This window comes from Haematobia irritans, chromosome 4 (genome assembly GCF_050003625.1).
Source record: "Haematobia irritans isolate KBUSLIRL chromosome 4, ASM5000362v1, whole genome shotgun sequence".
Lineage (NCBI taxonomy): Eukaryota > Metazoa > Arthropoda > Insecta > Diptera > Muscidae > Haematobia > Haematobia irritans.
In genome coordinates this window covers 202,045,099-202,066,555 of record NC_134400.1, presented here as the reverse complement: position 1 = coordinate 202,066,555, position 21,457 = coordinate 202,045,099, and the positions used below count along the sequence as shown (strand labels likewise).

Sequence of the window (21,457 nt, the reverse complement as noted above, 5' to 3'; positions counted from 1 at the left end):
TTTCTATAGAAATGAAATTTTAACAAAATTTTCTATAGAAATGAAATTTTAACAAAATTTTCTATAGAAATAAAATTTTAACAAAATTTTCTATAGAAATAAAATTTTAACAACATTTTCTATAGAAATGAAATTTTAACAAAATTTTCTATAGAAATGAAATTTTAACAAAATTTTCTATAGAAATAAAATTTTAACAACATTTTCTATAGAAATAAAATTTTAACAAAATTTTCTATAGAAATGACATTTTAACAAAATCTTCTATAGAAATGAAATTTTACAAAATTTTCTATAGAAATTAAATTTTAACAAAATTTTCTATAGAAATAAAATTTTGACAAAATTTTCTATAGAAATAAAATTTTGACAAAATTTTCTATAGAAATAAAATGTTGACAAAATTTTCTATAGAAATAAAATTTTGCAAAATTTTTCTATAGAAATAAAATTTTGCAAAAGTTTTCTATAGAAATAAAATTTTGACAACATTTTCTATAAAAATAAAATTTTGACAAATTTTCTATAGAAATAAAATTTTGCAAAAATTTTGTATAGAAAGGAAATTTTCTATACAAAATTTTATTTCTATAAATTTTTTTTGTCAAAATTTTATTTCTATAGAAAATTTTACCAAAATTTTATTTCTATAGAAAATTTTACCAAAATTTTATTTCTATAGAAAATTTTGTAAAAATTTTATTTCTATAGAAAATTTTGTCAAAATTTTATTTCTATAAATTTTTTTGTTAAAATTTTATATAATTGTTAAAATTTAATATAATTTGGCCAAAATTTTCTATAGAAATAATATTTTGACAAAAGTTTCTATAGAAATGAAATTTTAACAAAATTTTCTATAGAAATGAAATTTTGACCAAATTTTCTATAGAAATGAGATAACAACATTTTCTATAAAAATAAAATTTTCTGTAAAAATAAATTTTGACAAAATTTTCCATAAAAATTAAATTTTAACAAAATTTTCTATAGAAATGACATTTTAACAAAATTTTCTATAGAAATTACATTTTAACAAAATTTTCTATAGAAATGAAATTTTAACAAAATTTTCTATAGAAATGAAATTTTAACAAAATTTTCTATAGAAATAAAATTTTAACAAAATTTTCTATAGAAATAAAATTTTAACAACATTTTCTATAGAAATGAAATTTTAACAAAATTTTCTATAGAAATGAAATTTTAACAAAATTTTCTATAGAAATAAAATTTTAACAAAATTTTCTATAGAAATAAAATTTTAACAAAATTTTCTATAGAAATAAAATTTTAACAACATTTTCTATAGAAATAAAATTTTAACAAAATTTTCTATAGAAATGACATTTTAACAAAATCTTCTATAGAAATGAAATTTTACAAAATTTTCTATAGAAATTAAATTTTAACAAAATTTTCTATAGAAATATAATTTTGACAAAATTTTCTATAGAAATAAAATTTTGACAAAATTTTCTATAGAAATAAAATGTTGACAAAATTTTCTATAGAAATAAAATTTTGCAAAATTTTTCTATAGAAATAAAATTTTGCAAAAGTTTTCTATAGAAATAAAATTTTGACAACATTTTCTATAAAAATAAAATTTTAACAAATTTTCTATAGAAATAAAATTTTGCAAAAATTTTGTATAGAAAGGAAATTTTCTATACAAAATTTTATTTCTATAAATTTTTTTTGTCAAAATTTTATTTCTATAGAAAATTTTACCAAAATTTTATTTCTATAGAAAACTTTACCAAAATTTTATTTCTATAGAAAATTTTGTAAAAATTTTATTTCTATAGAAAATTTTGTCAAAATTTTATTTCTATAAATTTTTTTGTTAAAATTTTATATAATTGTTAAAATTTAATATAATTTGGCCAAAATTTTCTATAGAAATAATATTTTGACAAAAGTTTCTATAGAAATGAAATTTTAACAAAATTTTCTATAGAAATGAAATTTTGACCAAATTTTCTATAGAAATGAGATAACAACATTTTCTATAAAAATAAAATTTTCTGTAAAAATAAAATTTGCTATAGAAATAAAATTTTGACAAAATTTTCCATAAAAATTAAATTTTAACAAAATTTTCTATAGAAATGACATTTTAACAAAATTTTCTATAGAAATTACATTTTAACAAAATTTTCTATAGAAATGAAATTTTAACAAAATTTTCTATAGAAATGAAATTTTAACATAATTTTCTATAGAAATAAAATTTTAACAAAATTTTCTATAGAAATAAAATTTTAACAACATTTTCTATAGAAATGAAATTTTAACAAAATTTTCTATAGAAATGAAATTTTAACAAAATTTTCTATAGAAATAAAATTTTAACAAAATTTTCTATAGAAATAAAATTTTAACAAAATTTTCTATAGAAATAAAATTTTAACAACATTTTCTATAGAAATAAAATTTTAACAAAATTTTCTATAGAAATGACATTTTAACAAAATCTTCTATAGAAATGAAATTTTACAAAATTTTCTATAGAAATTAAATTTTAACAAAATTTTCTATAGAAATATAATTTTGACAAAATTTTCTATAGAAATAAAATTTTGACAAAATTTTCTATAGAAATAAAATGTTGACAAAATTTTCTATAGAAATAAAATTTTGCAAAATTTTTCTATAGAAATAAAATTTTGCAAAAGTTTTCTATAGAAATAAAATTTTGACAACATTTTCTATAAAAATAAAATTTTGACAAAATTTTCTATAGAAATAAAATTTTGCAAAAATTTTGTATAGAAAGGAAATTTTCTATACAAAATTTTATTTCTATAAATTTTTTTGTCAAAATTTTATTTCTATAGAAAATTTTACCAAAATTTTATTTCTATAGAAAATTTTACCAAAATTTTATTTCTATAGAAAATTTTGTAAAAATTTTATTTCTATAGAAAATTTTACCAAAATTTTATTTCTATAAATTTTTTTGTTAAAATTTTATTTCTATAGAAAATTTTGTGAAAATTTTATTTCTACCGAAAATTTTATTTCTACAGAAAATTTTGTGAACATTTTATTTCTATATAACATTGGCCAAAAATTTATTTTTATTTATCTATAGAAAATTTATGAAGTCCCATGAATTCTACCAATCTACAAAACAGTAAAAAAATACCATGTTTGGTGGAATTCTTCCAGCTCTGGTAAGCAGATATAAAACTAAAAAAAATATTTAAAATGGAGGAGTTGACAAACAAAATTTTATTTTCTTTTAAATTCAAATAATCTTTTGTTGAAATTTAGTAAAAAGTACTTTTTCGCTCAAAAAATACCTTTTTTGTACTTTCTTAAAAATTGTATTTTTCATCCAGACAGATTTATTCTACGCAGATAAAAAATTCACCAAAGATTTTTCAATTAAATTTTAATTTGATTTTTAAACAAATATTCAATTAAAAGTTTTATTGATGCAAAAATCAATCACAATAATCACTAATAGTACAAATACATTTTTTAATTGGATCAATTAATTTTTTAATTGATAATTTTTTAATTGATAATTGATTTCTGTAATTGAAGACATTACAATTAAAAATTAATTGGATCAATTAATTTCGTGATTGAAGACAAAAAAGTTTTTTTTTTCTGTGTAGTGACAGTTAATTTTATTGCTTACAAAAAAGGCAAAATCATTTTGATCTCTGGCTTTCAGAAATAAAGTCCTTTTTGATGAAATTCACATTAACGGTCTCATTAAATTTTTTTTTTAAGTTAAAATTGATTTGTCAGTAGGATATAGAGATACGTTATAGATATCATATTTATTTAATTTTTAATTATTATTATTATTAGTGTTTAAGAAATATTTGAAGTTTAACCAATAATATATTTTGTAACGAATAGGGCCTCTATGAGGCTATGTTACTAATAAAGTTGAAATAAATAAAATAAAAAAAAAAGATTCAAGCATGATAGTGACGATTACTGTGACAATTGCAGTGTTGCATCGCATCAAAAAAATCGACCGACAAAAAATCGCTAGCAACACCAGATATCATTCGATCCACTGGTGTTGATCGAAATCCCTCTCGAAGTGGTAGAAAACTTGCTGGTGGCCTCAAGATGACGCGAGGAAAGATGCAACACATATTAAAAATGAGCTTGATCTTAAGCCATCGAAGTTCCAAAAAAGTGCAAAAGCTCGTCAATGCACAATAAAAGTTAGGCAGGAAAGAACCAAATGATCGCGTTCACGTGCCAAATAGGTCAGCCAAAAATTTAACTCTCATGCGCCGTCGTTGGTAATCGTGTGGGTTGGCGTAACTGCCGATGATCCCCACATATAACGGGGAAAATGTCCTAAAGACAGTATTGGAGCCCTGGAAGTGGTTCTAAAGGCACAAGCACTTCCAAAAATGTCTTCCCAAAGATTTTCTTTATTTTTACTACACAGGAAGGACTTTGTATTAAATTTTTTAAAACTCGATTTTTTCACATTTTTAATGGGTAATTTTAACTTTTTTTGTTGCAATCATAGGCTTGTCATAGGACATGTCCAAAAGGACTGCATCGGAAGCGGGAAAAATTTGATGGGGGATTCCGTGATGCGCTTATGTTTGTGGAACAATTTCCATTTTTCTTTGCTGGGAATTGATAAATGTGTGACCAAAATATACTCTCCTCTTATAGGTATCCACATGTTTTAAGGTATTGAGTTTACTCAGCCATATATCATAATGGTGTCTGCATGATCGTCATCCCTAGCCTATTTCAATAAACTTTCCACTTTCAATTCGCATCGCTTGACTTCATCTTCAGTTTAATTATTTGATGTCAGACTTGATCATTTTATTCAGAAAGCCGTGCATTGTCGTCGATGTCGATGTCGTTGTCGTTTTCTATCCACTCACTAATCGATGCTGTTAGCATCGTGTTTTTTATTTTATATGAATTTTTATATGTTTTTTTCTGCCATATTTTTACTAAAAAAACGCCGTTTTTTAACTTTTTTAAGCCGCCAAAATCCAAACTAATTACCCGATTTGAAAATTTTCTAAGAATGAGTTGTAGACGGCTCAATTTTCTTTGATTTGAGTAGCACTAGGATCAAATAGGTCAAATAAGACGAAAGATATGCTCAAAATTGTAAGTGTACCTCTAAAAATTAAAAAAAAAGTTTAAAAATTTGTATCTCGAAAACCAATCGACAGAAAATTTTTTAAAACTCATTTTCGTGTTTAGTAGGTCAAAATCAATGGGAAAAAGTATGCTAGAAACAAATCACAGATTTGTTTCTAGCATATTATTTGTGACCTAGTGTAGGCGTTGGGATTTCTCTCTTATGTTATGCCGTGTATTCCTTGATCAACATTTAAAATTGACATTATTGATCTTAGATTAATGGCACTGAAACTTCCTATTTTTGAATATATGCTTGGCTTAGAGTATCTAAAATCCTTCTGTTCATTAGATAGATGCATTAAATATCCAATACCATACGTACTTTGTTCGATAACGGACTGTTGGAATGTTTATTTTCATTGTTATCCTGGCGATTAAAAATGCAAATGCAATTGTACTCACTTTGTTATCACTATCTGTTGTATTGCCAGATCCAAAACTGGCTAGGGAACATCTATCGTGATCGTTTTCAGTCAATGGATCATCTAGATCACGAGAGGAACGTTGTGATGAACCAGAATTCTTGGCTGGTGATTTGGGCAGGGTAAGTGAGGTGCCTGAGAAACATGTTTCTTGCATGACTTCACGTAATTTTTTGGCCCAAACCTGAAAAAAAAACAAAAATAGACGAAATTACAAATTTTTGTATACACAAGCAAACAATTCAGTTAAAGACTATTCAGTCGGAATATACGAATAATTTTTCTTCCATGTATTGGGAATATACAAAAAAAAATTTAAATCATAAGGAAAAGCAAAGCGAAAACAAACAATCAGGGAGAGGAGTGATTATTTCTCTACCTCTGGTGATTCTCCGGTAATCTCTCTCCTTGGTATTATTTGCTTAGGTCGGATTATAGGCACGGTTGCCACAGTTGGTAGAATTCTACCAAAACTGTTAGATTTTGTACTCTTTGATAGATTGGTAGAATTCTTGATGTTTTGGTAAATTTTTTAACGTATTCCTCTCCAAAAATAAAATTTCGACAAAATTTTCTATAGAAATAAAATTTTGTTTTTGTTGTTTTCGTACAGTCGTTTTTATTTTTAAATGCATTTATCATTTAAAAATATGAGTACTTCGTACAGACAATGTGTACTTCGTACAGACAATCAGTCTAAATGCGCATCACAGATGATAAATGCATGTAGAAATAAAATTTTGTCAAAATTTTCCATGCAAATAAGATTTTGGCAAAATTTTCTATAGAAATAAAAATTTTACATAATTTTCTATAGAAATAAACTGTTGACAAAATTTTCTATAGAAATAAAATTTTGACAAAATTTTTTATAGAAATAAAATTTTCACTAAATTTTCTATAGAATTAAAATTTTGACAAAATTTCCTATAGAAATAAAATTTTGCATAAATATTCTATGGAAATAAAATTTTGAAAAAAATTTCTTTAGAAATAAAATTTTGACAAAATTTTCTATAGAAATAAAATGTTGACAAAATTTTCTATAGAAATAAAATTTTGACAAAATTTTCTATAGAAATAAAATTTTCACAAAATTTGCTATAGAAATAAAATTTTGCATAAATATTCTATGGAAATAAAATTTTGAGAAAAATTTCTATAGAAATAAAATTTTGACAAAATTTCTATAGAAATAAAATTTTGACAAAATTTTCTATAGAAATAAAATTTTGACAACAATTTCTATAGAAATGAAATTTTCACAAATTTTTCTATAGAAATAAAATTTTGACAAAATTTCTATAGAAATAAAATTTTGACAAAATTTTCTATAGAAATAAAATTTTGACAACATTTTCTATAGAAATAAAATTTTGACAAAATTTTCTATAGAAATAAAATTTTGACAAAATTTTCTATAGAAATAAAATTTTGACAAAATTTTCTATAGAAATAAAATTTTGACAAAATTTTCTATAGAAATAAAATTTTGACAAAATTTTCTATAGAAATAAAATTTTGACAAAATTTTCTATAGAAATAAAATTTTGACAAAATGTTCTATAGAAATAAAATTTTGACAAAATTTTCTATAGAAATAAAATTTTGACAAAATTTTTTATAGAAATAAAATTTTGACAAAATTTTCTATAGAAATAAAATTTTCTATAGAAATAAAGTTTTCTATAGAATGTACATTTTCGCAAAATTTTCTATAGAATGTAAATTTTGACAAAATTTTCTATAGAAATAAAATTTTGATAAAATTTTTTATAGAAAAAAATTGATAAAAATGTTCTATAGAAAAAAATTGACAAAATTTTCTGTATAAATAAAAATTTGCATAAATATTCTATGGGAATACAATTTTGACCAAAATTTCTATAGAAATGAAATTTTCACAAAATTTTCTATAGAAATAAAATTTCGACATTTTCACAAATTTTTCTATAGAGATAAAATTTTGACAAAATTTTCTATAGAAATACAATTTTGACAAAATTTCTTATAGAAAAAAAATGACAAAATTTTCTATATAAATAAATAAAATTAGAAATAAGACTTTGACAAAAGTTTCTATAGAAATAAAATTTTCACAAAATTTTGTACAGAATGTACATTTTCGCAAAATTTTCTATAGAATGTAAATTTTGACAAAATTTTCTATAGAAATAAAATTTTGATAAAATTTTTTATAAAAAAAAATTGATAAAAATTTTCTATAGAAAAAAAATTGACAAAATTTTCTATATAAATAAAATTTTGCATAAATATTCTATGGGAATACAATTTTGACCAAAATTTCTATAGAAATAAAATTTTGACAAAATTTTCTATAGAAATGAAATTTTGACAAAATTTTCTATAGAAATAAAATTTTCACAAAATTTTCTATAAAAATAAAATTTTCTATAGAAATAAAATTTTGACAACATTTTCTATAGAAATAAAATTTTGACAAAATTTTCTATAGAAATAAAATTTTGACAAAATTTTCTATAGAAATACAATTTTTACAAAATTTTCTATAGAAATAAAATTTTGACAAAATTTTCTATAGAAATAAAATTTTGACAAAATTTTCTATAGAAATAAAATTTTGACAAAATGTTCTCTAGAATGTAATTTTTGACAAAGTTTTCTACAGAAGACTTTTTTTGTTTGGTTGGTAGAGTTTCTCAAAATTTTGGAAGATTATTTGTGGCTCGAGTGGCAACCGTGATTGTAGGAGAACATCATCTAAGAACACTTATCTTTCTAAAATGCTCTTAGGAGCTTATTCGCATGGGTCGTATTCGACTTTTTTAAAATTTGGAAAAGTGAACGATTCGAGTCTTCAATTTTTGATTTTATAAAATTTGGAATTTGTCGAATATTCGAAAATTTGGAACAGTTAACGTTTTTATTTAAAACTTGAAAAACTCGACATACGTGTCTTACGTATCACGACAATTTCGTATCACGTGCATACCTCTAAATTTGACCCTCGATATGCAAGACGGGCATGCTAAGCATTGCTTTGCGATATCTACCTGTTAGAAGACCAACAAAAACATTGATGCGATAATTTGGACGCTCTGAAAACCGGACACCTCCCAAATGTGGACCAAATTTAGGCGATCGTGAATGTTCACTTCTGAGAGGTTTCACTGTTTACGTTCACTGTTGTAGGAACTTTAATGGAGATGTTTTCTAACATATTTACCTGTTTAGTTTCCAAGCTATTGGCCTTAAGTACAATACGACAATCGGACAACATGGGTGAACGACCAGTCCACACAGCAAATTTGGTTTCATCGCCTTCAATGTGTTCGGTAATACCAAGATCTAAAGAAAAAAAAACTCATTTAGATAATTACTCAAGGTCCCCACTCCCCCTCGGCTCCTTACCTGTGGTCATTAGTTTACTCTTAAATTGATATTTCACCGAACCATTAGAGTCCTTGACTTCTTTGGCGAATAGCAAATACATTTCGAATAGAAATACCCTACGTTCACGACCCTTACGTATCAATTGTTTGGTATCCCATGCTTGGAATGCATCTTGCAAAACAACTTCACCCAAACCATCTATGGAGACATCACAGTTTTCCAACAGCGACAAATGCATGGCATCATTCGCCTTCTTGGGTACATTTAACATGACCTCAAGACCTTCTTTGATTTCACCATGGCTCTCTTCACAGCACGATAGTAAATCTTTGAGTAACAATTGGTATTTTGTTATACGTTGCACCGGTTTAATTAGGAATGCTGGTAGGGGATGTTCAACTTTATGTTTGTGTTGCAAATCATCAAAGTATGTGCCAGCATGCTGCACCAAGAGATTATTCGATGTGGGTTTGTTTTTGCAATAGTGCACATACATATCAAATTTACACGCCCAGGTGACAAAACAATGGCCCACATCTTCGGGCATTGTCTCATATTTTTCCAATTCACGCAAAAAGATTTTATGATGGAAATTATAGATTTCGCGTATGTTACCAAAAATAATATCCTCCTTGCCGGTGAGAGCCTGGGGTACACCTTGACCGAAACGGAATTCTTCGAGGAAACATTTGATACACGTTTCCAGATCTTTGACATAAGCTCTTTCGGTTTGCATTAGTTCGGCCATAATGAACTCTTTTCGGCGGGCAGATTTTCGTTTTTCTTCATTGATTTCCTTATTGGCGACGGTAGTTGAGGTAGTCAGCTTTGCTTCTAAAGTAGGATCTGAATGACGATCGTTTGAGGATGTAGAGGAACCTAAACAGAAGAAGAAAGTTATTTTTTTTTTCATTGTTTGAAAAGAAAAGACGAAGTCGACTTTTTGTAATCATCAAAATCGACTAAAACACATTTGTTGTTTTTTTTTAATTAATTCAAATGATCGCAAACATCGACTTCTCAAAACGTTTAAAAATCTAAATATTTAAATATCGATTTTTTTTAAATTTTATAAAATCCACTGTCGAAATAAAAGTTTTTCTGTTTTTTCGAGCTTTTGAAAAATTTAAAAAATTGGAAGGCAAAAAAATTAAAAAAGTATCGAATTTTTCAATTTTGGAAAATCTCAATTTTTTTCATATTTGGAAAAGTCGAATTTTCATTACTTATAATCGAAAAAATGAAAAAGCCACTTTTAAATGTGGAAAAATAAAATTGTGTAAGGTGGAAAGTCTGTGTATTCAAAATAAATAATCGAAAAGTCTAAAGTCCACTTTTTCAAAACTAACAAGTAAGGAAAGTCTAAAGTCGGGCGGGGCCGACTATATTATACCCTGCACCACTTTGTAGATCTAAATTTTCGATACCATATCACATCCGTCAAATGTGTTGGGGGCTATATATAAAGGTTTGTCCCAAATACATACATTTAAATATCACTCGATCTGGACAGAATTTGATAGACTTCTACAAAATCGGCTAATGGACTAGGGTGGAACACAATGTTAGTAAAAAAATATGGGAAACATTGAAATCTGAAGCAATTTTAAGGAAACTTCGCAAAAGTTTATTTATGATTTATTGCTCGATATATATGTATTAGAAGTTTAGGAAAATTAGAGTCATTTTTACAACTTTTCGACTAAGCAGTGGCGATTTTATAAGGAAAATGTTGGTATTTTGAAATTTTTTGTCCAAATCAGAAATACATATATATGGGAGCTATATCTAAATCTGAACCGATTTCAACCTAATTTGGCACGCATAGCAACAATGCTTATTCTACTCCATGTGCAAAATTTCAACTAAATCGGAGCAAAAAATTGGCCTCTGTGGTCATATAAGTGTAAATCGGGGGAAAGCTATATATGGGAGATATATCTAAATCTGAACCGATTTCAACCAAATTTGGCACGCATAGCTACAATGCTAATTCTACTCCCTGTGCAAAATTTCAACTAAATCGGAGCAAAAAGTTGGCCTCTTTGGTCATATGAGTGTAAATCGGGCGAAAGCTATATATGGGAGCTATATCTAAATCTGAACCGATTTCAACCAAATTTGGCACGCATAGCTACAATGCTAATTCTACTCCCTGTGCAAAATTTTAACCAAATCGGAGCAAAAAATTGGCCTCTGTGGTCATATGAGTGTAAATCGGGGGAAAGCTATATATGGGAGCTATATCTAAATCTGAACCGATTTCAACCAAATTTGGCACGCATAGCTACAATGCTAATTCTACTTCCTGTGCGAAATTTAAACCAAATTGGGGTAAAACTCTGGCTTCTGGGACCGTATTAGTCCATATTGGGCGAAAGATATATATGGGAGCTATATCTAAATCTGAACCGATTTCAATAAAATTTTACACATTTGACTATACTACCAATTGTACTCCCTGTGCAAAATTTCAACCGAATTGGGGTAATACTCAGGCTTCTAGGGCCGTATAAGAGCATATCGGGCGAAAGATATATATGGGAGCTATATCTAAATCTGAACCGATTTCTTCCAAAATCAATAGGGATCTATTCTGAGCCAAAACACATACTTGTGCCAAATTTGAAGTTGATTGGACTGAAACTGCGACCTAGACTTTGATTACAAAATGTGTTCACGGACAGACGGACATCGCTATATCGACTCAGGAGCCCACCCTGAGCATTTTTGCCAAAGACACCATGTGTCTATCTCATCTCCTTTTGGGTGTTGCAAACATATGCACTAACTTATAATACCCTGTTCCACAGTGTGGAGCAGGGTATAAAAAAGGATTTTCCAAATTTTAATAAGTCAAAAATCTACTTTCCAAAATTGGGAAATTCGACTTTTGCAAACATTTTTTTTATTCTCAAAAAAAAATTTTTTTTTTGCTTTTAAGAAATTTTCCAAAATTTAAGTTTTTCAAATTTAGAAGTAGTTTTTTTTTAAATTATAGAAATTTTTCAAAATTAAAAAAAAAAGATTTTCGGCTTTTTAAAATTTTGAAAAACTAGACTTTCCAAAATTAGAAAATTCGATATTTAAAAGAAAATTGAAAAGGCAGGCTTTCAAATTTTCCAATTGACTTTTTCAAATCAGGAAAAGTTAATTTTTTGAAATTAAAATATTGAAAAAGTTAACTTTACGAGTTTTCATTTTCAAAAACTACACACAAAAAATTTTTTTCTGATTCAATCACGAAATTAATTGATCCAATTAATTTTTAATTGAAATGTCTTCAATCACAGAAATGATAGTATCAATTAAAAAATTAATTGAAGGTCAATTAAACAGTTAATTGATCCAATTAAAAACTTAATTGATACTATTATTTTTGTGATTGATTTTTGTTTCAATTAAAAAATTTGTTGAATCAATTAAATTTTTAATTGAATATTTTTTAAAACTCAATTAAAATTTTAATTGGAAAAATGTTCGTGAAATTTTTTTGTGTATAAGGAAGTAAAAAGTTCCTATAATCAAAGTCGACTGTAGATTTTTTAAAATTAACTCACTTCCAACTTTTCAAGTATACTTTTTCAAATCGAGAAAAGTCAAGTTTTCGGTATTTTGAAGAAATATTTTCATTTAGCTCCGTTAGACTTTAACTCCCAGTTAACAGAAAGTAAAATGGAAATATCTTCTATCCGATTTACTTTAACTGAAAATTTTTTTAGCAGTTAAGCTCCTAACTGGCATATAGAATATATAGGCAAGATGATGGTTAGGTTAGGTTAGGTTAGGTTATGTGGCAGCCCAATGTATCAGGCTCACTTAGACTATTCAGTCCATTGTGATACCACAGTGGTGAACTTCTCTCTTATCACTGAGTGCTGCCCGATTCCATGTTAAGCTCAATGACAAGGGACCTCCTTTTTACAGCCGAGTCCGAACGGCGTTCCACATTCCAGTGAAACCACTTAGAGAAGCTTTGAAACCCTCAGAAATGTCACCAGCATTACGGAGGTGGGATAATCCACCGCTGAAAAACTTTTTGGTGTTCGGTCGTAGCAGGAATCGAACCCACGACCTTGTGTATGCAAGGCGGGCATGCTAACCATTGCACCACGGTGGCTCCCGTGGTGATATGTCCATAGTACGGTTTAAAAGTTCGTTAGCTAACCTAGCACTAACGGAGCTTCATGAAAATTGGGGTTAGAGTTTTAATTTGTTTTTTTTTGTTTTCAAAAGGAACGAAGTCAACTTGACTGTAGATTTTTACAATTTAAAAGACACGATTTTTCGATTTGGAAAAGTCAAATCTCAATTTCTTATAATCGAAAAGATAAAAAAGCCACATTAGAATTTTTAAATGATCGAAAAGTCCATTTTTCAAAATTTTAAAAATTCAAAAATATACTCTCCAAATTTGGGAAAGTCAACTTTTGCAAAAGTAGATTTTTAAATTTTCAAAGTTTAAGTTTTCCAGTGGATAGATTTTTAAACAAAATTTGAAAAGTTGAGTTTCGGCTTTTAAATTTTTTTTTTATAGAAGACTATTTAAACTATTTAAAAAAAAAATTGAAAACGCCAGCTTTCAACCAATTCCAAAATTATAAAAGTCGATTTTATGACTTTTTTAAAATTTAAAAAAGCAAGCTTTCAACTTTTCAAGTCGATTTTTTTTTCAAATTAGGAAAAGTTAAATTTTCGATTTGAAAATTTTGAAAATTTTGAAAAATTTTGCTTAGACTTTCATTTCATTTTTCAAAAGCTTACAAAGTTTGAAAGTTCACATTTGAAAATTTTTGCTTTAGACTTTCATTTAATTTTTCAAAAACTTACGAAGTTTGAAAGTTCACATTTCCAAATTTGAAAAAAAATATTGAAATATTAAAAAAAATTGCAAAATTTTGCTTTAGACTTTTATTTTATTTTTCAAAAACTTTGGAATTCACCTTGAAAAGGTTGAAAGTCCACATTCCTAAATTTTGAAAACAAAAAAATATTGAAACGTTAAAGGTCGAAAATTTATAATGTCCGAATATCGACCTCTCCAAGACAAGTCGACCCTTCTGTTTTGGCAATAGACGATTTTATCCAAATTCGAAAAGTTATAATATCGACTTTTCCAAAAGGGGAAATATTGATTTCAATTTAATTGGAATATTTGACATTTCAAAGTTTCTTTTTTAACTTGGAAATAACCAAATTTTGAAAAGTCAAAATGTTTCAAAAGGTCGAATCTTCGACATTTGAAAATTTCGCCTTGTCAATTTTTTTTCTTTCAAAATTTGGAAAAGTGGGTGTGAAAGTCTCTTCAAAGTTGATTTCTTCAATTTGTAAAAAGTCAAAGGCCTGTATTTTCTATAATTTTAAATCGAAAAATCATTGTAAAAAACCCTACTTTTCGAATTTTCTAAATATGAAAAAAGTTTATTTTTTACATTTAAAAAATCCAAAAGTCGACCTTTTCCCAATTTCCAAAAATATTCGATTTTGTACGTTTCTCTTAATAATCTCTACACGAAGAAAGCCTTATCAAAGATCATCTTACCTATGCCTGAACTCATTGAGGTATTGGCATCCGATTCCCCAATCATGCCCAACGACTTCTCCAATTGTTCCCGATAGGAATCCATGCGATTGCTGAAATCCTTATATCGTTGATCGACCGATGCCACCCATTGTTTTATTGAACTGGCATGGGCGTGGCCCTTCTCCACCAGACTATCGGCCAATTGTATTAGCAGCTTAACACGTTCCCTTGTCTCTTTGGCTGTTCCCCTAAATTCATTGTGCTCTTTGAGCAAACCTTCGGTTTCTTCGCGAGTTTTACCCACAAGATTTGTTCGTGAGGATAGATAGGCTTCGCCAGTATTGTGTATCCATTCAATGGCTTGTTTGGCGCTACGCTCGAACAATACAAATTGTTGACATTGATCCAGCGATTTTTTACGCTGAGTCCAGAACTCGAGGACTTGATTTTCCTGGGTGAGTAGTTTGTCCAAAATGGTTTTGACGCGATTTTCACAATTGCCTTGAGATTGATATTCGTAGTACTGTTGTGATCGATTGGCATATTTGAGAAAAGTTTCCGCTGTACGACGGGCCAGGGTACAGGCTTTGAGGAAAGCCTCTTTTTGTTCTTGATGCTTTGAGATTAGCTGGACAATGGTTTGGGCTTTATCACTGGATCCTCCACCTCCACACCAATCATCCTCGCGTCGATACTCACGCTCCAAACTATCCAAGACAGAGCATACTTGCTCTGCCGTCTTATAGAAATTGATCGAGGCTGTCACCAATTTGTGACGCTCCTCAGCATAGGTGACCAGTTGTTGCCATTTTTTGGTTACATCATCACTTATCTCACGTATCGATTGGGGATCATAGTGATTGGCATTGATCAAAGCATCGGCCCGATATTTTACCTGCACTGCAGAGGTATGAGTCTTCTCAATGGCCACCTGAAACTGCTCATGCTCTTTGCGCAATTGCTCGGCTTCTTGAAGGCTATTTGGCGTTACAAAACTGGCAACTAACATGGCCTCGCCATTTCTAATCCACGATATTACTTGGTTGGCATCATTCTGGAACTGACAAAGCTGAACAGCTTGTTCCAATTTGGCTCTCTTAGCTTCTGACAGCTCCTCCAAGTCAATTTCTCTTTCACGCAAGAAGTTAAGCAAATACTCAATGCGAGCCTGAGCTGTATGCGTTGCATCGGCCATGGAAATAAAGCCAGCCGACTCAAACATCTGCAGTAGCTCTTGGCCCTGTTCGAGCACCTCATAGGTGGCATTTTGTATATCACTCACAGATTCGTTGTGCATACGGATCAATTGTTCAGCCTTTTGATAATCCCTAGATAGGTCAGCGTGTTGCAACTCTTCCGACCATATTTCCAATTGCGATGACAATTCCATGGCATCGCGTTCAAAGTAACGCAGGCGTAAAATCAAATCAGCACGAAATTTACGGGCCGACCACAATTCTTCCAGTTCCACCTTTTGCTTGGACAATTTCTCCAATGCAGCCTCCAAGGCTGATAGAGATCCAGTGGTATCGGCATATTCCAGAGAACGCATCTCCTGTAGTAGAGCCTCGCCTTGGGCTATGGTCTGCATACAACCCTTAAGAGTATTATCCTGCTGCTCCCTGTACTGCTGCAGAAGGCGTTCAATACCTTCGAGATTCTCCTGAGACAACATCGTTTCATCGGTGGAAACATCGGCTCTTAGCTGATCAATCCAGGCGGTGACCTCCTTTTCATGGGTGTAAAAAATTACAGCCATGTCAAGGCGTCTCCGTCTTTGTTCCACACGCTCCGCAAAACTGGCCACCTGAATCTCCAGTTCATGGGCCACCGAATAAATTTCATTTGGGTCCGCCTCTCCACTGCGGGCCAATTCATCGGCGGCTGCCAAAAGTTTCTCTGCATTGCTGTAGGTGTTTTGGGCCACATTCTCGAAATGCTCATGCGACTTCTGATAGACTCTGGCCTTCTGGAGATTCCTGCCTATGCCGGTATTCTTGCGTACAAATACTTCGCCATGATTTTTCAGCCAGTCCAAGACCTGTTTGACATCCTCTTGGAAGAGACGCAAAGCAAGAGTCTGATGCAAACGAATCTTTTCTTGGTGCCACTTTGATTCCAGGGAACGATGGTGGCCCAGAATCTGATGGATGACAGCTAGTACATGGGAGGCTCCTTCACTATAATCGGCCGCAGGATTTTGCCGCCCATATTTATTGTAGCTGCTATTCTTTCGATGATCAGGCACCCCGGGCGGGGGTGGTTGATTGCACACCTGGACCAGATGATCCAATTGATAAAGTAATTTTTTGCTGGTGGAGTGGACCTCCGTATAGGCCTGACACATGGCCTCGTATAAAGACTGATGTGTCCGTATGGCCGTTTCGAGACTCTGTATATCTGAGGGTAGGGGTTGTGAGGCCTGACATGCCGCCGCCCACGAGGCCACACTATTACAATATTGCTCGGCCTTGTGATGGAATAGAACACTCAGTTGTAATACTGCTGTTCGCTCATCTAGTCCAGCGGCAAAATCTTTCCAGGTTCGATCTAGACGAGTGGCGAGGGTCTTAATATTTTGTGCTGCATAATGCTGAGACTCAATGAGCCGTGAGGCCACAGCCAATATGCGATCAATGTTAACCGAAACATTCATGGAGGCCACAGCAAATTTTTGATGTTCATCTTGCAATGACTTGGCCACCGAATAGTTGTGACCAATTTCCACATAGGACATTTGAAAGACATCCCTATTGTGTAGAATCCAATCGAACATTTTCTCACAATCCTGTTCGAAGAGACGCCACTGGAAACATTGATCCAATTTCACTTTCTTATGTTGCCATAGGGTAAGTAAACGTTGTTGGCCCGAATGTATGAGGTCAATTTGTCGTAAGGCCTTACTAATGGCAGCAGACATATCGGGATTATTTGTGGGTACACGAAATGTTTGCGAGGCATTTTGGGATTGAGACGATGTACCGGAATCACTGCCACCACATTCACCAACACCACCAGCAGCTCCCTAGGGGAAAAAAAGAGAGACAAATTAAATGGCCATCTTTCTTGAAATTACTCCATTGACTAACTTACCGCTCCACCACTGCCACCACCACTCATATTAATTTTGGCCAATAGCTTTTTACCCTGGACATCCAAATCCTCTATGGGCAACTTGAGTATCTTCTTCTTCATCTCATTATGATGATCGAGAGCATGGCGAGCCCCATTTACATCTTCGGCAAAATCATTGCGTTGCAAATCCTCTTGCAAATCATCAATGCGATCTGCCAAATCACTGGCCTGCCAAAAAAAATCCTCTATGGCCAAACGGGCATCGGTCCACTGTTGATGATCGTACATTTGATTGCCATCAAAATCACTGGTCAATTGACTCGGCTCGGCTATTTTATTAAGGGCCTCAATCGATATGGTCGATGTCTCGAATTTGTATTTGTGTGAGGATATGGAGGCACGTTGTTTTTGCCAAAAGTTATCGGGTTTTATGATGACAACATTATGGATGTTGGCACTAAAATGCTCCTGCAAAACTTTCAATATGGCCTTGACATTCGTTGAGCAATTTCCATTGCCGCGCATATCAATGATGACAGTAAAACCCAGATTTTTTGCCGAATCACTGCAAAAGGGAAGAAATTGAAAATTGAAATACCAAGACACAAATAAAAAAATGGGAACCATTATTATGGCTAGAGACAAGCACAAGTGCACATGAGATATAAGTTAAGGGAGGGTGTATAGGGAAGGCAAAAAACACAAACCAGAGTAATAGTAATTGCAGTCAGTGTATGTCATCCACCAAAGCTAAATGCCTTGAAGTGTTTGAGGAGGGCAGCAGATAAGAAATTTCCACAGAATTTAATTCAAAGGGAGATAGTTCTAAGTGGTAGGATGGTGGTATTGACTATGTCTAAAATGCAGTTCACCCTATGCCTATAACTAAGAGCCCATTTACACTTAATCAATGACATCTTTTCCGTAGAATATAGACCAGTATATGAATTATACACAATTTTCTAGATCTAGAACAACAAATTTCTATAGAAATAAAATTTTGATAAAATTTTCTATGGAAATAAAATTTTGCAAAAATTTTCTATGGAAATAAAAATTTGCACAAAATTTTCTATGGAATTAAAATTTTGACAAAATTTTCTGTAGAAATGCAATTTTACTAAAATTTTCTATAGAGTACAATTTTGCAAAAAAATTCTATAGAAATAAAATTTTGCAAAAATTTTCTATAGAAATAAAATTTTGCAAAAATTTTCTATAGAAATAAAATTTTGCGAAAATTTTCTATGGAAATAAAATTTGACAAAATATTCTATAGTAATAAATTTTTATTGTTGTTTTTGATTTCAGCTTAAAACCATGCATTGACTAAACTACAAGTATAGCTTAACCAACAGAGGAAAATTTATTTGGGCAAAGCCCTATAGAGTGCAAGATGGTTGGATGTACAGCTGTTTCGGAATTACCACATTCTTCATCAGCATCCTCTTCTTGCAGCAAAACTATCAACCAATTATCAGAATAAATTCGGGTAATTCACTCAACCCAAAGTGAACTACACTTGAACCTTCCGAAAAAAGGTTTGATAGTCGGCTACTGCCTAAACAAATTTGCAAGCATATCTCTTTTCCTTTGCCAAACACAAATCATCGATTTGAATGTAGTTGGCTGGGTTTGTTTTTGAGCGTGCTTTCTCTATCTTCACTCGTTTTGTTTGTTACTGTTGGTTTTCTCTTCAATCATTATTGTTGTTTTTGATTTCAGCAAGTAGAGGATGCTGATGAGGAATGTGGTAATTCCGAAACAGCTGTACATCCAACCATCTTGCAGTCTATAGGGCTTTGCCCAAATAAATTTGACAAGCATATTTTTCCTCTGTTGGTTAAGCTACAGTTGTAGTTTAGTCAATGCATGGTTTTAAGCTGAGATAAAAAACAACAATAATGATTGGAGAGAAACCAACAACAACAAACAAAACGAAAGTAATAAATTTTTGTAAAAAAAATTCTATAGAAATAAAATTTTGCAAAAACTTTCTATAGAAATAAAATTTTGACGAAAATTTCATTTAGAAATAAAATTTTGAAAAAATTTTCTACAGAAATAAATTTTTGACAAAATTTTCTACAGAAATAAAATTTTGACAAAATTTTCTACAGAAATAAAATTTTGACAAAATTTTCTACAGAAATAAAATTTTGCATAAATATTCTATGGGAATAAAATTTGTCACAAATATTCTATGGAAATAAAATTTTGCACAAATATTCTATGGAAATAAAATTTTGCAAAAATTTTATATAGAAATAAAATTTTGCAAAAAATGTGGGTAGTAATAAAATTTTGCACAAATTTCTATAGAAATAAAATTTGGCAATAATTTTCTATAGAAATAAAATTTTGCAAAAATTTTTTGTAGAAATAAAATTTTGCCAAAATTTGCTATAGTATTGAAATTTTGCAAAAATGTTGTATAGACATAAAATTTTGCAAAAATTTTCTAAAGAAATAAATTTTTCAAAAAATTTTCGATAGAAATAAAATTTTGACAAAATCTTCTATAGAAGTAAATTTTAACAAAATTGTCTATAGAAATAAAATTTTGCAAAAGTTTTCTATAGAAATACAATTTTGCAGAAAGTATTCTATAGAAATAAAAATTTTGAAAAACTTTCTATAGAAAAAAAATTTTGCAAACATTTTTTATAGAAATAAATCTTTGCAAAAATTTTCTATAGAAATAAAATTTTGACAAAATGGTTCTAAGCGAAAACACATACTTGCCACAATTACCAAATTTGAAGTGAATTAGACTAAAACTCAAGAAGACACCGAAATCAGTCTATTTCTTCTTCTTGTGGAAGTTGCAAACATATGACCAAATTTATAATAAGCTATTCCACGCAGTGTGGCAGGGTATGAACAGACATAAAAAAAGAAACTGAAAATGCACTAAGAGTCACGCGCTGCTTCTGAATGTATATAAGGAAATTAAAAAAAAAAAAAGTTTTGACAAAAGACTTGTGTGCCCATTGCTGGAGACTGATAAAAAAAAGGCGCAACGAGAAGTGGAGCCAAAAATGGGAACTACTTGCATTTCCCCCTATCCTACCCTCCCCTTCCACCCTTTTAACAGCCCCAAGCTTTACTTAAGGTTGGCCTAGGAGAAGAAAAGCAAAAAAAAAACTCAGAAAGGGGAAATTGAAAAGGAATTTTAAAAATGCCATATAAAATCTAGGGGAGCTTACATTCGTAGAGAGATATAGAGCTGACTGTTGAACCCTAGAACAATGTGTCTTTATCTTTCAACGAAGGAAAACAAAGAATGTCTTTTAGTGATTGGAGTTTCAAAGCGAATCATAAAAATGTTCCATTGAAGAGGGTGAAATCGATATCAGAGGAGACTGGTGTAAACTTTTCCCATTAAGTTCCGATAAGAATATTGATATAATTCTGATTGTTGTCAAATCCCATTACAAAAATATCACCATTCCAGTGCGAAGAATGGTCAACATTTTTTTTGTCAACATTTTATTTCTATAGAACATTTTGTCAAATTTTATTTCTATAGAACATTTTGTCAAATTTTATTTCTATAGAAAATTTGGTCAAAATTTTATTTCTACAGAAAATTTTGTCAAAATTTTATTTCTACAGAAAATTTTGTCAAAATTTTATTACTACAGAAAATTTTGTCAAAATTTTATTTCTATAGAAAATTTTGTCACAATTTTATTTCTATAGAAAATTTTGTCAAAATTTTATTTCTATAGAAAATTTTGTCAAATTTTATTTCTATAGAAAATTTTGTCAAAATTTTATTTCTGTAGAAAATTTTGTCAAAATTTTATTTCTATAGAAAATTTTGTCAAAATTTTATTTCTATAGAAAATTTTGTCAAATTTTATTTCTATAGAAAATTTTGTCAAAATTTTTAAAA

The 21,457-nt window shown here is 29.6% G+C and overlaps 1 protein-coding gene across 1 annotated transcript in view; it reads right to left on the bottom strand.

Annotated features, from left to right (window-relative positions):
* The window catches only part of trio (trio Rho guanine nucleotide exchange factor), a 217,648-nt gene that overhangs the window by 181,091 nt on the left and 15,100 nt on the right, over positions 1-21,457 (bottom strand). Inside the window, exons 2-6 of the mRNA XM_075305861.1 lie at positions 17,575-18,121; positions 14,500-17,506; positions 8,976-9,836; positions 8,791-8,912; positions 5,563-5,766 (exon numbers count right to left, since the gene is read on the bottom strand). Coding sequence (XP_075161976.1) covers positions 5,563-5,766; positions 8,791-8,912; positions 8,976-9,836; positions 14,500-17,506; positions 17,575-18,121 — 4,741 coding nt within the window. The remainder of the gene's footprint in view (positions 1-5,562; positions 5,767-8,790; positions 8,913-8,975; positions 9,837-14,499; positions 17,507-17,574; positions 18,122-21,457) is intronic.